General features: G+C 40.0%; 1 protein-coding gene across 2 annotated transcripts in view; it reads right to left on the bottom strand.

Moving 5' to 3' along the window:
* Positions 1–18,796, bottom strand: part of wdr90 (WD repeat domain 90) — a 79,087-nt gene that overhangs the window by 34,484 nt on the left and 25,807 nt on the right. For both annotated transcript variants that reach the window (XM_062055911.1, XM_062055912.1), the window contains exons 12-17: positions 11,582–11,727; positions 11,434–11,491; positions 11,131–11,249; positions 10,847–11,008; positions 10,646–10,761; positions 10,455–10,571 (exon numbers count right to left, since the gene is read on the bottom strand). In XM_062055911.1, coding sequence (XP_061911895.1) covers positions 10,455–10,571; positions 10,646–10,761; positions 10,847–11,008; positions 11,131–11,249; positions 11,434–11,491; positions 11,582–11,727 — 718 coding nt within the window. The remainder of the gene's footprint in view (positions 1–10,454; positions 10,572–10,645; positions 10,762–10,846; positions 11,009–11,130; positions 11,250–11,433; positions 11,492–11,581; positions 11,728–18,796) is intronic.

Genomic DNA, 18,796 nt, shown 5'->3' with positions numbered 1-18,796 from the left:
GGTTCCTGCTACCATGGAGGGGATTGTCGGGACAGAGATGACTGTTTGGGAACGCAAAGCGTCCCATTTATTAACAATAAATCTTTCAATCAAACTTTCACATCTTTGACATGGCGAACAGCATTCGTGCAGAGTACAAATAATACAACGGTGCAAAGTAATACAAAGTGCTTGCCTGTATGTTATCAAAATAACCAGCCTACCGGTATATGAAAAGTCAGTCTTTAATTATTGTGTCATTGTCTTCCTCCTGCGTACTAAAACCACCGAAATCCTCTTCGTCGGTGTCGGAGAAGAACAGGCCGTAAATAAGCCGCACCGTTGTATAAGCCGCAGGCACCAGAACGAGGGGAAAAAGTAGCGGCTTATAGTCCGGAAATTACGGTAATTGGGATGTACTAAAAATGTACTTAAATTAATGCGTGCTCACATTTTAATAAAAATTAATTTTTTCATGCAAACGTTTTCTGAATTTGAGCGTACGCAATTATTTTTAAAACTCCATGTAAGTCTTAATACATGAGGCCTCATACACTATATTGCCAAACGTATTTGGCCACTCATCCAAATTATCAGAATCAGGTGTCCTAATCACTTGGCCCGGCCACAGGTGTATAAAATCAAGCACTTAGGCATGGAGACTCTTTATACAAACATTTGTGAAAGAATGGGCCGCTCTCAGGAGCTCAGTGATTTCCAGCGTGGAACGGTCATAGGATGCCACCTCTGCATCAAATCCAGTTGTGAAATTTCCTTGCTCCTAAATATTCCAAAGTCAACTGTCGGCTTTATTATAAGAAAATGGAAGAGTTTGGGAACAACAGCAACTCAGCCACAAAGTGGTAGGCCACGTAAACTAACAGAGAGGGGTCAGCGGATGCTGAAGCGCACAGTGCAAAGAGGTTGCCGACTTTCTGCAGTCAGTTGCTACAGAGCTCCAAACTTCATGTGACCTTCCAATTAGCCCACGTACAGTACGCAGAGAGCTTCATGGAATGGGTTTCCATGGCCGAGCAGCTGCATCTAAGGCGCCATACATCACCAAGTCCAATGCAAAGCGTGGGATGCAGTGGTGTAAAGCACGTCGCCACTGGACTCTAGAGCAGTGGAGACGCGTTCTCTGGATTGATGAATCACGCTTTTCCATCTGGCAATCTGATGGACGAGTCTTGGTTTTGAGGTTGCCAGGAGAACGCTACATTTCGAACTGCATTGTGCCGAGTGTGAAATTTGGTGGAGGAGGAATTATGGTGTGGGGTTGTTTTTCAGGAGTTGGGCTTGGCCCCTTGCTTCCAGTGAACTTTGAATTCTCCAGGATACCAAAACAATTTGGACAATTCCATGCTCCCAACCTTGTGGGAACAGTTTGGAGCAGGCCCCTTCCTCTTCCAACGTGACTGTGCACAAGTGCACAAAGCAAGGTCCATAAACACATGGATGACAGAATCTGGTGTGGATGAACTTGACTGGCCTGCACAGAGTCCTGACCTGAACCCGATAGAACACCTTTGGGATGAATTAGAACGGAGACTGAGAGCCAGGCCTTCTCGACCAACATCAGTGTGTGACCACACCAATGCGCTTTTGGAAGAATGGTTGAAAATTCCTTGTGGACAGGTTTCCCAGAAGAGTTGAAGCTGTAATAGCTGCAAAAGGTGGACCTACATCATATTGAACCCTATGGGTTAGGAATGGGATGGCACTTCAAGTTTATATGTGAGTCAAGGCAGGTGGCCAAATAGTTATGGCAATATAGTGTATGTTTTGGGTGGAATTTACACTATGGCATTTGCTACACTAATGGGGAGGATGCTTGTAACTCAAAAAGGTGTCATATTATGTTGTTTATTTTCTACATTTAAAACACTTCCTTGAAGTTTACATAACATATGTCAGTGTTTTTTGGTCAAAAGTTTACCTAGGTTATGTTTTGCAGAGCATCTTCAAGCTGCTTTCTGACTATCTCTTCATGATGTGGACGGTCGTATTTACGTGCCTCCACTTTGACTGCGTCTTCTCGCCGTCAGCCATATTGTAGTTTTTAATAATAATAATAATAACAATAATAATAATTCCTTTCAATTATATAACACTTTTAAAAGGCACTCAAAGACACCAACACAATAATCAAAATTGAACATGATCATAATCATAAAAACACAGTAAAATAAAACAACCAGTCAACATGAAAATGGACAAAATTTAAAATAACTTTGTGTTATGAGATGGTTTGTCTAGTTCTAAAAGCAATGTTGAAAAGGTGGGTTTTTAATAGTCTTTTGAACATTGTAGGATTATGACATGAACGGATGGAAAGGGGTAGAGATTTCCTGAGGGTGGGGGTAGCGATGGAGAAGGCACAGTCCTCCCAGGTTCGGTGCTGAGTTCTATGAGGAGAGGACAGCAGGTGATTGTTGGTGGAACGCAGGTTTCTAACAGGAATGTGAGGAGTGAGGAAGTCAGAGAGGTAGAACGGGGCCATGTTGTGGGTCAGGAGAATGATTTTGAACTGGATGCGCTGCAGGATAGGTAGCCAGTGAAGTTCCTGTAGGACAGGGGTGATATGGTCATAGCGACGGGGAACGAATGAGGCGGCGTGCAGCCGAGTTTCGCATGAGTTGTAGTTTATGGAGGACTTTGGAAAATTAATCATAAAGGATGCTGTTGCAATAATCCAGTCTGGAGGTGATGAATGCATGAATGAGTCTTTCAGCAGTAGAGAAGGAGAGGGGGAGTCGAAGACAGGCAATATTCCTGAGGCGGAGGTAGGCTGTTTTAGTGATGTGTTTGACGTGATCTTCAAATAAAATGTTATTGTCCAAGATGACTCCATTGTTCCGGATGTGCGGCGGGGGACAGGGTGAGGTTGTTTAAGGATATGTTGAAAACTTTAACAGATTTGGTTAGATATTTTGGACCAACAATTATGAGATCGGTTTTGCTGTGGTTGAGTTTGAAAAAGCTATTGTTCATCCAGATGTTTATGCCAGTGAGGCAGTTGGTGAGGGTGGTGTGTGTGGCAGGGGTGATGGACCGGGTTGAAATGTAGATCTGAATGTCGTCAGCATAGCAATGATAGCTGAGGCCATGTTGACATTTGTCCAAGTGGGAGTATGTACAGGGTGTAGAGGGGAGGGCCAAGTACCAAACCTTGGGGGACACCTTGGGACAGGGGGAAGATGGATGATTTGCAGTTATTGATGGATATGATTTGCTGTCTGTCGTTCCTGATTTAATCCAGGAACGTGCAGTGCTAGTGATGTTGAGGGAAGTTTCCAGGTGGTAGAGAAGGATGGAGTGATTTATGGTGTTGAAAGCTGCGGTGAGATCCAGAAGAATGAGAATATTGAGGTGACAGATAATGCACCAGTTCTCCCAGAAAATTGTTGAAATTACAAATGCTTTGGTATTCACATGTGTATTTCTTTCGTTCACATTGGAACACACACAAAAAAACAAATCTGATATTATTTTACACAGAACTACAAAAATGGACTGCACAAAATTATTGGCACCTTTTCAAAATTGTAATAACTAGTTGTATACTAAGCATGTGATGCTCCTTTAATTTGTAATTAAACTCATCTTTAGCAAGTAACAGGTGTTGGTAATACAGAAATCACACTTGCAGCCAATGAAGAAAAGTTGACTTAATCTTTGTGCTGTGTGTACCACACTGAGCATTGGAGGAAAGAAGAGCATAGAACTCTCAGAAGATTTGAGAACCAAGATTGTGGAAAAACATGGACAATCTCAAGGCTACAAGTCCATCTCCAGAGATCTAAATCTTCCTGTCTACTGTGCGCAATGTCATCAAGAAGTTTAAAGCCCATGGCACTGTAGCTAACCTCCATGGACGAGGACGGAAGAGCAAAATTGATGAAAGACTGCAACGAAGGATTGTTAGAATTGTGGATAAAGAACCTTGATCCACTTCAAAACAAATTCAAGCTGACCGGCAAACACAGGGTGCAACAGTGTCAGCTCGCACTATCCGCCGCCATCTCAATGAAAAGGGACGCTATGGTCGGAGATGCAGTATGACCCCACTGGTGACACAGAGACATAAAAAAGCAAGACTGGAGTTTGCAAAAACTTACCTCAGGAAGCCAAAATCCTTCTGTGAGAATGTCCTGTGGACAGATGAGACTAAAGTGGAGCTTTTTGGTAAAGCACATCATCACACTGTTTAAAGAAAACAAAATGAGGCCTTCAAAGAAAAGAACAGCATCCCTACAGTCAAACATGGTGGAGATTCACTGATGTTTTGGGTTTGCTTTGCTGCTTCTGGTACCAGATGACTTGACTGTGTGCTTGGCATCATTAAAATCTGAGGACTACCAAAGAATTTTGGGGCATAATGTGGGGCCCAGTGTAAGAAAGTTGGGTCTCCGTCAGAGGTCATGGGTCTTCCAACAGGACAACGACCCAAAGCATACTTCAAAAAGCACACAGAAATGGCTTAAGACAAAGCGCTGGAGAGTTCTGAAGTGGCCATCAATGAGTCCAGATCTAAATCCTATAGAACAGGGGTCACCAACGCGGTGCCCGCGGGCACCAGGTCGCCCGCAAGGACCAGATGAGTCGCCCGCGGGCCTGTTCTAAAAAATTAAAAATTAAAAAATTAAAAATTAAAAAATTAAATTTTTTTTTTATTAATTAAAAACAAAAACAAATTAAATCTACATAGAAAAAACACAAGATACACTTTCAATCAGTGCATCAACCCAAACAACCTCCCCCATGCACACTCATCCACACCCACTCACACAAAAGGGGTTATTTCTTTCTGCTACCAATATTCTGGTTCCCACAACATAGACAACACATCTGCAAGGGACACAGTCCCTGAAGCACACATGATTGTATAGGCTGCTGGTCCACTAACATTTTCATTAATTACTATTTTTTATGTAATTATTTTTATATTGTTTTACTTTCTTTTTTATCCAAGAAAATGTTTTTTATTTATTTATCTTATTTTATTTTATTTTTTAAAAAAGGGCCTTATCTTCAACAGACCAGGTTGTCAATGAAATTAGATTTGTTTAAAGGTTTTTTAAAACCAGGCCCAGTCCAGATAATGTCCAAGTCGGACTCAGCAACACACACCTTCATTCATGTACACAGAAAAAAATTAGGGAACACAACAGATTGCATATAATTTATAAACATATTTACATTTTCAAAATAAGCATTTATGTACAGTCCAGATTATGTCCAGGTCACTCAAATTAGGGAACACAACAACAGATATCATATAATCTATAAACATAATTATACTTTCAAAATAAGCCTTTGAGGACTTCTCATCTTTTTTTAAATGTTTTTTGGCATCATTATTGTTTTCAACCATGTAACTTTCTAAAGTTAGAAAATACTGAATAAATGTTTTAAAGAGAGTAATACTAAGTGAATATCTGTTTTTGGCCTTAAAAATAAACCTTTTACCGAGTACTGTAATTAAATTGACTAAATCATGATTGTCAATGAACTCTCCTAAAATAACAGAAACCACATTAAGCTTCATAAACAAACCAATCCTTAAACACATTTTTTCAACTTCCACCCAAAACAAAGACACAATATGACAATACCAAAACAAAGACACAATATGACAATACCAAAACAAATGCAGGGTGGATTCAGGCTCCTGACAACAAACTCTGTCATATTCCATAATTTTAACATTTTCCCTGTGGGTAAGAAGTTATAAATAATTTTAATTTGAAAATAACGATTTTGCACATCGATAGTAGTTTTATAGATTAGTTTGAATATGGCATCCCATGGCAACGGGCAGTCAAAAAAGTCCTCCCATTTTCCATATGCGTTGTATGGGGCAGCCTTCAAAGATTTCTTTATTAAATAAAAATTATATATTTTTCTATTTACTTTAGTTCCTTTTTGCCAACTAGAATTTCTTATTAGAGGTTTACAAACTAATAATTTAGTAGTTCCATAATTAATTATTTGTTTCCATCTTTTCCCAATTACTCCAGTTAGTTGATAAAATGAAAAGCTTGAGCAAGCATCACCATACATAGTTCTAAATTCATCATACTTCATAATTTTACCATTCTCATTGATAATATCATTGACAAAAATGATTCCTCTTTCAAACATATTTTTCCAAAAGAAAGGCTTTCCATCTATTACAATATTAGAGTTCATCCATATTATCTGCTGCAAAATATCGTTTCTTTTTTCTGGCACATAAAATTGAAAACACCACTATGAGTGGATTGTTTCCTTTATGAACCCCGCCATGTTTCCCAGCAGACTCTCTACATAAGAAAAATGGGAGGGGATCACTTGTAAAAAAGGATACACCTTCTTTTGATACAGTACATGTTTTTTGTCCAACAGGACATTTGTGTACCACTCAATGTTTAAATACATCTTTGGAACAATTGATGCTTTTAAAGACAGACACATAGCTTCAAGGTTGAGAAGTTTCAGGCCCCCATATTCATACTCTTTGTACAAAACCTTTCTTTTAATCTTTTCTGGTTTGCCGTTCCAGACAAAATCGAAGACCCTCCGCTCATAAATCTTTAAAAAGTTTTGTGATGGAGCTGGTAATGACAAAAACAAATACATAAATTGAGGAATAATTAACGAGTTGGCAATAGACATTTTACCATACAAGGTTAGGGATTTCCCTTTCCATAATTGCATAATTTTGTCCAGCTTTCTTAGTCGATTATCATAATTTACTGAGCCTAGATCTTCCAGATTTTCTGGGACAACAACACCAAGTATGTTAACTGGTCCATCTGTCCACAAAACAGGCACTTTGCATTCCATTCGAAAGGACGTTCCCTTTAGATTTCCGATTCCTTAACATTTTACATTTATCATAATTAAGCTTAAGGCCAGATTGCTGTGAAAATATGTCCAAAAGATTAAGAAGGTTCCGCAAACAATGAGGAAAAATCTTATCTTTGTGAATCAGCCTTTTCTGACATGAACTTCATCAAGAACAAACACAGAACACGCCTCACTGATGCACATCTGCAAGACTCACTCAGAGTTGCAGTGTCAAGTTACACGCCAGAGTACAACACACTAGTTAACAGCATGCAATGCCAGGCTTCCCACTAACTGACAAAGAAACAGATAACAGATTTGGTGTCCAGTTCAAAGTGTGACATGATTTAAAAATTTGAGAGTTTACTTTTGTATTTTACATAGGTTATTATTTGCACAAACATGGTGCAAAGTAATTCATGATTTGTTAAAAAATGTTAGTGGCTAGCTAGTTAAAATGGGATATTGTGATTTCACAAGACTGTCTTAGAAGTGATCATTTGAAAATGTTCAATTTGAAAAATGGGCACTTAGAGAAAATATAAAAATAAAGTGTTGCATATTGATATTTATCTGTTTCTATATATATTTATTGTGAGAAATCATTAAGATGATCAGTGTTTCCACAAAGATAAATATCATTAATTATTAATAATAACAGAGTTAAAGGTAAATTGAGCAAATTGGCTATTTCTGGCAATTTATTTAAGTGTGTATCAAACTGGTAGCCCTTCGCATTAATCAGTACCCAAGAAGTAGCTCTTGGTTTCAAAAAGGTTGGTGACCCCTGCTATAGAACATCTGTAGAGAGATCTAAAAACAGCAATTGGGAGAAAGCACCCTTCAAATCTGAGAGACCTGAAGCAGTTTGCAAAAGAAGAGTGGTCCAAAATTCCAGTAGCAAGATGTAAGAAACTCTTGGATGGTTACAGGAAGTGATTGATTTCAGTTATTCTTTCTAAAGGGTGTGCTACCAAATATTAAGTTGAGGGTGCCAATAATTTTGTTCAGTCCATATTTTGATTTCTGTGTAAAATAATATCAGATTTGGCTTTTTTTGTGTTGTTCCAATGCAAACAAAAAAAACAATTTTCTGGGAGAAGTGGTGCATTATCTGACAGAAAGGCAGGGGTGCCAATATTTTTGGCCATGACTATATGAACATCTGGGGCCGTATTTATCAAGCTTCTCAGAATTACTCCTAAGAAGTCTGCTAAGAGTTGACTTAAGAGTAAATAAATTCTTCGCTGAAAGCTGCACTTAAAAGTTAGTTATCAAGCGTCTTACTCACACTTTCAGCGAAGTGTAGGACTGAATCTTAAGTGTCACACTCAGAGCTGAATTACGACATTACTATGTGCCGTAAATGGAATTTTAGGTGACGTCATTTCTGTGTCCATAGAAATGACCAATCACGGAAGGGAATCCGTTGTCTAAGAATAAAGGAATATCTTGGAAATATTTAAGTGGACAATGGGAGTGTATATTTTGACAATAAACTACAAAATAATACAAAACAAACTAGTCCCCGCCGGCACTCACGCTACCGCTCCCTCTCTTCTGTCGCCCACACACTCACTGACGTCACTCACCTCACGGTATGTGTGTATACGCTACTGTCATAACATTTTCTTTCCAATTCATTAATTAGGCAACTAATTTGAAACTGGTGTGGGTTTTTGATTGAATGATTGAGACTTTTATTAGTAGGTTGCACAGTGAAGTACATATTCCGTACAATTGACCACTAAATGGTAACACCCGAATAAGTTTTTCAACTTGTTTAAGTCGGGGTCCACTTAAATTGATTAATGATACAGATATATACTATCATATATACTATCATCATAATACAGTCATCACACAAGATAATCACATTGAATTATTTACAATCAGGGGTGTGGAGGGGGGGTGGGTGGGGGGGATATGGACATCAAGTAGTGGACATAGAGAGAGAGAGACAGAGAGAGAGAGATCAGAAGGCATAAGAAAAAGAAAAAGTATCTGCATTTGATTGTTTACATTTGATTATTAGCAATCCGGGGAGGGTGTTAGTTTAGGGTTGTAGCTGCCTGGAGGTGAACTTTTATTGCGGTTTTGAAGGAGGATAGAGATGCCCTTTCTTTTATACCTGTTGGGAGCTCTATATATACTAGCCCACTGCAGCCACATGCAGAAATCAACATGGAATCGAAAAGTATTAAATCTGTGACAAAAATAATACCCGCTCTGTCTAAACGATACCGTTTGATCAGCTGCTCGTCATCAAACAAATCCAGAACATCGTTCTGCTCCCTGAATGTTCGCGCACGTCTCTCTCGCCTCAGTGCCATCCCCTGCTGGCAACTCCTAACCACTTAAGACACCTCTGAAGGTCTCTTAAATATCGTGGAGAGTAGGAGTGATTCTTAGACTTAAGAACGTTGATAAAAAGCTTTTATTCTTAAGTTTGAGAGTAGGACTAAATTTCGCAAATTCTCAGGACTTAAGTGTAAAATGGCACTCTAAGAAGCTTGATAAGTACGGCCCCTGGCCATCAGCTGTCGTGACCAAGGCTGGAGGGCAATATGTATTCCCATCAGAAGAGGATTTGTGGGGCACTCACTCCACAAAGCTTTAAGTGCCCTGGGCATCACAGGAACAGCAAGGAGCAGAGCCATCAAGAACATCACTGAAGCCGCTGAGAAAGCCTCGAGATGGCTATTGATCCTAAGAGAAGAACCATGGGGAGGACAAGCCAGTGCCACCTGAACACAAACCGCATTTTTATATATATATATATTTTTTTTTTTGCGGTTGGGTGACCTTGGAGAGGGTGAATGATGTTTGAAAGACCCGAAACATCTTATGACCCCAAAAACATCACTGCGGATGTGTTCAGGTGCATCAGAAGTTGTATCGAAAAACTAACTTTGATCTGTCACAATATTCATATAAATTAAAATACCCTAAATTGAGGGCTTTTCTTAGCATTTTTAGGTGAGATCAAAAATTAGATTAATTGATTACAGATTGTAATTAATTATCTATTTCTCTAATTGCTTGAGAGAACTAATTTTTCTTATGTTCATATAGGAGCGTAATGTTGGATATAATACATGATGGCATACCATAACAATCTCTCGATACCATAAAAATATGTCCCCTAGGAAGTGTGAGCTGCTCAGCTCATTGGATGCTTAGTAAGTACAACAATCTTCCAACTTCACCATTGCTCTTTCGTGCACACTTTTGCCTTTGCTCTTCCTATGAATAAAAAAAGTGAAACTTTCAGGAACTGTGAAGTGAAGTGAATTATATTTATATAGCGCTTTTCTCTAGTGACTCAAAGCGCTTTTACATAGTGAAACCCAATATCTAAGTTACATTTAAACCAGTGTGGGTGGCACTGGGAGAAGGTGGGTAAAGTGTCTTGCCCAAGGACACAACGGTAGTGACTAGGATGGCGGAAGCGGGGATCGAACCTGGAACTCTTAAGTTGCTGGCACGGCCGCTCTACCAACCGAGCTATACTGCCCCATGACCAATCAAATCACACTTATTCACGGCAATCATGTTTGAACACAGAGGTTTTTTTCCCTTTCTTTCCACAAGCATTGATGCATTAAAGATTAATCCGCTTGCTCCAAGTAAGTGCCTACCAGCCTCTAGGAAGACACCGGAGAAATCCAGAGGCCAAAGCCGCAGGTAGCCGTCTTCAGAGCCCGTGGCACAGAAAGATGGGGACACGCTGATGCTGTTTATTGCGATGCCGTGACCTGAATGAAAATAAACACTTATTGTTTCAGCTCATGAATGTGAAACATTCATGACCAAATTATTTAATACCGACCTTTGTTTAAAGTCAATTTCTCCTGCCGTGGCATTGGAAACAACCACCTGACATTTCGAATGACAACTCTGGTGTAGTCAATCTCAAAGATGTGGCCACTTTGGCTGCTAGCAAATCTAAGATGAGACAACCAAAGAGGGAATTATCTCCTAAGTTAGACCTATAAAAAATCTGAATTGAATATTGAATTTGCTTCCTCACAGAGTTCGGTCTTCAAGATGCTGATCAGGGGAGTCTCCTTCCTCAAATGCCACATCAGTGAAGTCCAATGATTTATAATCACTAAGATTGATCGGACAGGAACGCAGTATGCCACTGCGCACCCGCCACAGACGAATGTTATCATGACCACATGACACCAGCCTGAAACCACAAACAAGCACACAATCAAAGAAAAGTACTATAGAATACTTATCAACATGAAATGGTAAGTATTAAAGAATTTTAGGAAACCTGTAGTACACGTGCACAAGAAGGGAGCGTACCTTGTATCATCAAAGTTTGCAACCTTCATGGTTGTAATGTCCACATCTGTTTTTGTCTTGGCCAAGATGCTCACTTCTCCACCATTGCTAACATTAACCGTGTTCCATACCACGACCAACTGTGAAACAGAACATAACAATAAAAAGCAAAAGTTCAAGTAGTACCCAGTTACTTAGAAGAGGCATTTCATTTAAAATAAAATGACAACTTCAGTAACCCATGCAGCATCTTTTGAAAACCAAATACAAATTCGGGCCTTTGAAGCATCTGGGGGGGGTAGAAGTTGCATTTGAAGTACTTGCCGTTTTGCCGTGGTTGTCTTTGCCAACTCCACAGAGAAAGCCGCCGCTGTATGAGAAGCTTTGGGAAAAAAATTTCATTAAGTGAAGGAAAAGCAGTCCCTACTGCTAGTATTGTTTTGACTTTGCATGTAAGATAACAGCTGGTTACCTGACAGAGGTAACAGACTGGGCTTGCATCCTGAACATGGCCAGACAATTACCTTTCAGGTAGTTCCATACTCGAACTACACAATAATTACCCGTTTGTGCAGAGGCCAACATTGTAGAGTTGCCATTGAAAGCCAGTGCGGACACCTACAGAGGCAGACAGTCCAATTAATTTAATGCAGTCATGCACCAACATAAGCACCCTCATGTGATCTGCAATCAAAGTAGTTATTGAAAGGCAAGATAATCAACTCGGCCTTGTTGTCTCTCCCATGCATTGAAATTAAACACTTAGACTAAGCAAAGTAGACTACAACAAATTCATGATTAACATAACAGAGTTTAGTTCTTAATATGTTTTTTCATTGCAGAACACCAGCATATTTAACGACAGAAATGAGGCAGCTCATAAGTAATGCATAATGCAGGGGCTTCCAAACAGCGGCCCAGAGACACAGCTGCAGGTAGTTTTTTGTTGACCCTCTGAAAAGTACATTAATTAAACTATCAATGAGATATATGATATCATAACATGGGCTGCATGGTGGCCTAGTGGTTAGCATGTACGCCGCACAGTCAAGAGATCTTGGTTTGAATCTCTGTTTGGGCATCTCTTTTTTTCTCCGTGTGTGGATGGGTTTTCTGCTCTCACATTACAGAAAAATGCATGTTAGTTTTTTCGGAGACTCTACATCAGGAGTCACCAACGCGGCGCCCGCGGGCACCAGGTCGCCCGTAAGGACCAGATGAGTCGCCCGCTGGCCTTTTCTAAAAATAGCTCAAATAGCAGCACTCTCGTCAGCTGATGCGCGAGTGCGTAACCAGCCAAACCCCACTTAATAAAATTATATTTTATTTTAGAGCACATCCACATCCCTATTCACCTAGGCCAGGGGTCGGCAACCTTTACCACTCAAAGAGCCATTTTGGCAAGTTTCACAAATTAAAGAAAGTAATGGGAGCCACAAAAAAAAATTTTAAATTTAAAATGAAAAACACCGCATACAAAGCTTAAACGCTTTGTGCTATGTTAACTAGGGGTCTCCGACACACGCACCGGCACGCACTTTAATGTGGAAATTTGATGTTTGTGCAGCCCGCGAGTTTTGAATGAATGGCGCTTGATAGCGTCATACTTGCCAACCCTCTCATTTTTCCCGGGAGACTCCCGAATATCAGAGCGTGATGACACTGCATTTGGCGCCCTCTACAGTCTGCCCTAACAGTGTACCTGCTCGACCACACGTAGAATGCAATTTCAGCTTGCTCACGTAAGTGACAGCAAGGCGTACTAACTCAGCAGCCACACATCTTACACTGACGGTACCAATACCCAGAATCCCATGCAGCCCTAACTCTTCCGCTCAACCAACGCACGGAGAGGGGGAGGGGGGGGGGGGGGGGTTGATGTGTGGGGGGATTTGGTGGTAGCGGGGGTGTATAATGTAGACCGGAAGAGTTAGGGCTGCATGGGATTCTGGGTAGTGGTTGTGTTGTGTTTATGTTGTGTTACGGTGGGATGTTCTCCAGAAATGTGTTTTTCATTCTTTTTTGGTGTGGGTTCACAGTGTGGCGCATATTTTTAACGTAACAATGTTAAAGTTGTTTGATACGGCTACCGTCAGTGTAAGCTGTGTGGCTGATGACTAAGTATGCTTTGCTGTCTCCTGTGTGTGCAAGTAATAACATGCAACATGTGGCTGGACTGGCACACTGTATGTAAATGCTATAGAGGACAATTACTGCAGTGCAATTAGGGCACACCCTTTATTTAGTAATTAGAGTGTAAATAGGATTATTTTTTCCCTGGGAGTAATCTATGAGGGACACTGAGATCCATAAATCTCCTGGGAAAATCGGGGGGGGGTCGGCATGAATGAATGAGTTGTAAAAATGAATGATGGGTTCTCACTTCTCTGTGAAGCGCTTTGAGTGTCTAGAAAAGCGCTATATAAATCTAATCCATTATTATGTATGTAGCTGAGCCGCATCAGAGTGGTCAAGGAGCCGCATGCGGCTCCGGAGCCGCGGGTTGCCGACCCCTGACCTAGGCAACCCCAGGAAATGTATATAATTCGGCATTATCAGTTTACGTTAACGCGCAGGTATAACGCGGCGCGCTCCCGTCTCGTCTGCTGGTGCGCGAGCCCGGTAATTAGACAGCTGTGTCAAATAAAGGAGGACAAAAGACGCCAGCGCAGAGTGGAGAAAGCTTTGGTTCATTACAGATAACACAGAGTTGTGCCAAAAGTGTACTATAACCAAAAGCTGAACAGACAGCCGGTAAGATTGCACTTTATTTCTCTTTGTGGGTGTGGCGCACCTGTTGCGCTGGTGAGATGGGAGGGTGCGGGGAGTTGTGTGCATGTAGCGTGCTTAGTCTGGAGGCTAAATACACACAGTGTTTTGTGTAACTGTTGTTTGGTAAGGAAGTGTTGTGATTCTTTGCTTAGTTTGATAAATGTTGGAGCAGTTTGCTTCATCAGGAGGGTGAAGTCGCTCAACTGAAAGTGTTGGATTTAACTGTGTTGGATCATTGGCTGCTAGTGAGGGCAGAGAAAAGGGGTATTTTTCTACCAGCAGACCGCGTTTAAGATTGAGTGTTTCACTGCTAAATTAATAACATATTTATATTGGATATGGATTTTAAATATGTATCTAAAATAGGTGGTTAATTGGTTAGGTATTTATGTATTTGCATATTGGGTTTTCTGCTGCATTTATCTATTGTGTTTCTGGTGTTAAATGTATTTTATATGTATCTTGGTGCATTTATGTTGAGACAATTTATTTAAAATCTGAATTAACTTAAAGGGAAAATATGAATCTTGTTTAATTGTTAAGTGTTTGATAGCCTAATTAATAATTGTAAATTATGGGATTGATAATTGATTGATTTTTTACAGCATGTTAATCTTGTGGTGTTTTGTCCTTAAAGGTTTTTCACCTACTAAAGAAGCTAAAGGCTACTAAAGACAGCTAATGACAGCTAAAGAAACTAAAGTCTACTAACACTGCTAAAGACTGCTAAAAAGACTAAAGAAGAAAAAAGAAGCTGTTTCTTCGTTGGAAAAACTTGCAAACTAAAGGAAAATAAAAGGAAAAAAGTAACTACGGTCTGGTCTTTTGAGTGAAATCCAGAAGCCACATTCAGCATTGGTACATCCCTTCAAGTGTGGGATAAGCACAGTGAAAAAAGCAAAACACTTGACAAGCACTTACCAGTGAGCTGCCTCTATTTTTTAAAAGTTATTTATTCACTAGCAAGCTGGTCTCGCTTTGCTCGACATTTTTAATTCTAAGAGAGACAAAACTCAAAAAAAAATTAAAAATCCAAGAAAATATTTTAAAGTCTTGGTCTTCACTAACTGACAAAGAAACAGATAAATAAATAAATTAATGATAAATGGGTTATACTTGTATAGCGCTTTTCTACCTTCAAGGTACTCAAAGCGCTTTGACAGTATTTCCACATTCACCCATTCACACACACATTCACACACTGATGGCGGGAGCTGCCATGCAAGGCGCTAACCAGCACCCATCAGGAGCAAGGGTGAAGTGTCTTGCCCAAGGACACAACGGACGTGACTAGGATGGTAGAAGTTGGGGATTAAACCCCAGTAACCAGCAACCCTCCGATTGCTGGCACGGCCACTCTACCAACTTCGCCACGCCGTCCCCAGATTTGGTGTCCAGTTCAAAGTGTGACATGATTTCTTTAAAAATTTGAGAGTTGACTTTTGTATTTTACATGAGTTGTTATTTGTACAAACATGGTGCAAAGTAATTCATGATTTGTTCAAAAATGTTAGTGGCTAGCTAGTTAAAATGGGATATTGTGATTTCACAAGACTGTCTTAAAAGTGATCATTCGAAAAAATTGAATTTGAAAAATGTGCACTTAGAGAAAATATAAAAATAAAGTGTTGCATATTGATATTTATCTGTTTCTATATATATTAATTGTGAGAAATCATTAAGATGATTAGTATTTCCACAAAGATAAATATCATTAATTATCAATAATAACATAGAGTTAAAGGTAAATTGAGCAAATTGGCCATTTCTGGCAATTTATTTAAGTGTGTATCAAACTGGTAGCCCTTCGCATTAATCAGTACCCAAGAAGTAGCTCTTGGTTTCGAAAAGGTTGGTGACCCCTGCTCTACATTGTTCATAGGTGTGAATACGAGTGCGAATGGTTGTTTGTCTAGATGTGCCCTGCGATTGGCTGGTGTCCAATCTAGTGTGTGCCCCGCCTTTAGTCTGAAGTTAGCTTGGGTAGGCTCCAGCTTACCCACAACCCTATTTAAGATAAGTGGCATGTAAAATTGATGAATGGAAATTATAAGTTATTAAACTAATAACAATTAGTAAAAAGCTCCACTCTTGTTACCGGAGTTTTAAGTAAATGTGGCGATTTCCGGACCACTCAACATGATCACATTTACAGGATAGCTTGATGACACATTCAACCTGAACGCTGTCTGGCGTGAGGTACATATTTGTTGAGACAAGCGAACTAGAAGCACTGTAAGCCGTTGAGCAAGTGCAAGTGGTTGTCTCGCAACCTAAAACCTACATACAGTTGCGATCAAAAGATTACATACACTTGTAAAGAACATAATGTCATGGCTGTCTTGAACTTAAACCAAACTTCATGAATGTTTTTTGTGACCAACAAGTATGTGGTCCAATCACTCTATCACAGAAAAAAACAAGAGTTGTAGAAATTATTGGAAACTCAAGACAGCCATGACATTATGTTCTTTACAAGTATGTAAACTTTTGACCACAACTGTAGCTCCAATCAGGCTGCTGAAGTTTTTGGACGGATTTAAAGCGTTTCTGATCACGCATCGTAAGCGCAACCACAAAGTTACTTAGCTGACACATCCAACTTTAGCGCTGTCTGGCATAAGGTATTCATTTGTTGAAATACACAAGATATAAACGCCGCTAAATAGCTAAGAAACATTCCTAGGCCAAGAAATCTTGGTCCACTGAACAAGTTCCTAGAAACAATCAATCAATGTTTATTTATATAGCCCTAAATCACAAGTGTCTCAAAGGGCTGTACAAGCCACAACGACATCCTTGGTACAGAGCCCACATACGGGCAAGGAAAACTCACCCCAGTGGGACGTCAATGTGAATGACTATGAGAAACTTTGGAGAGGACCGCATATGTGGGTAATCCCCCCCCTCTAGGGGAGACCGAAAGCAATGGATGTCGAGTGGTAATACAATTTTGCAATACAATTTGTAATTTTGCAATAATTAAAATAGACATCCTATTATCAACTGTGAAAGTCTGCAATCAAATATAGAAATTACAGAATATTAGCTTATGATGACATCTCAGAGATAAAATGAAGAGACTTAGAGAGGAAATTAGAGCACTGCACCAAGATATTAAGGTCCTACAGGAAGACAACGCCTTTCTAAAGATGACCATATATGAGATAGACCAGAAAAACGAATGAATAATGTGATTTTGACCGAGCTTTGCCAGAGCAAGAGAACCAGATTAAAAGGATGTTGCAGAGGTCTTCAACAGGGGTCTGCGACCCACAGGTGGTCTGCAGAGCTACTGCAGCAGGGGTCAGTATTTATTTATTAATATTATTTTGTATTCCCATGCAATTTTCCATCCATCCATCTTATTCCGCTTATCCGAGGTTGGGTCGCGGAGGCAGCAGCCTAAGCAGGGAAGCCCAGACTTCCCTCTCCCCAGCCACTTCGTCCAGCTCTTCCCGGGGGATCCCGAGGCGTTCCCAGACCAGCCGGGAGACATAGTCTTCCCAACGTGTCCTGGGTCTTCCCCGTGGCCTCCTACCGGTCGGACGTGCCCTAAACACCTCCCTAGGGAGGCGTTCGGGTGGCATCCTAACCAGATGCCAGAACCACCTCATCTGGCTCTTCTCGATGTGGAGGAGCAGCGGCTTTACTTTGAGCTCCCCCCGGATGGCAGAGCTTCTCACCCTATCTCTAAGGGAGAGTCCCGCCACCCGGGGGAGGAAACTCATTTCGGCCGCTTGTACCCGTGATCTTGTCCTTTCGGTCATAACCCAAAGCTCATGACCATAGATGCAATTTTTTTCCCACAAATTTAAATGCACATTAACATTGATTAAACACACTATAGTTGAGTTTAAAAATATGTGACGTGTACCCCGTTCTCACTGTATCTTGAAGTTAAAAAAAATATACATAAATAATTATATACTTTTATTCATTTTAGCGTTTAAGATAGCTAGCAATTAGCGCTCTTGTTGCTTGTTAGCAATTACCGTGCCAGTCGCCAGCTAGCAATTAGCAGCATAATAGCTAGTGATTAGCACAACAGTTTTCAGCTAGCGATTAGCATGCCAGTTGCTACTAGCGGCGATATACTGTATTATTTGAACATCTTAGTACTGCACAATAACAAGGTACTGTATCTTAAGGACCAGTTTAATTCAAAACAGTTTTATACAGGATTTTATGAGTAGGTGGTCCCTGCTCCATCTCTCCATTAATTTGGGGCCCTTGGCCTGGAAAACATTAAAGACCCATGCTCTATCAATCAATCAATCAATCAATCAATCAATCAATCAAAGTTGACTTATATAGCCCTTAATTACAAATGCCTCAAAGGGCTGCACAAGCCACGACATCCTCGGCACCCCCACATCAGGTTTAGAAAAAACTCAATCCAATGCTCTACAGCTACATCAAGTGGTTAACTTTTTGCTATCAAAGGAAGTTTATGTCTATACTAACACCATTAATACTCAAACATCTTTAACTTAGTTGATTAAAGAGACAATCTTTTATTTACCACATATTCATAAAAACTATCTTTTCACGTGAACTCTATTATTTATTTGTTTGTGTTACAGATTGAGTACATGAAGTGAACAAATGTGTGAGCAATTGCTATAAAACAGAAAAGGAGTATAATTTTTAATAAGATCTGCTTCTTCTAAACCTTTTTCCAACATGTTGAAATATGAAAATGTAAATATTTGATGTACCACTTTGTATCTAACTGTATGCATGTTTGAAATAACCAATACTATAACCCTAACTACTTTATTCGTCACCTATAAGACACATAGCATTGGAGGTACAGTATATTCACGTACATTGGATTGGTTTAGGCATTTTTGTTAAATCAAAGTTGCCCCCCCATCCTTTTAATTTTTCTTTATCCGACCCACTGTGGAAA

The sequence above is a fragment of the Entelurus aequoreus genome, linkage group LG08 (genome assembly GCF_033978785.1).
Source record: "Entelurus aequoreus isolate RoL-2023_Sb linkage group LG08, RoL_Eaeq_v1.1, whole genome shotgun sequence".
Lineage (NCBI taxonomy): Eukaryota > Metazoa > Chordata > Actinopteri > Syngnathiformes > Syngnathidae > Entelurus > Entelurus aequoreus.
Note: the sequence above shows the minus strand (reverse complement) of the source record. Positions and strands in the feature narration are given on the sequence as shown.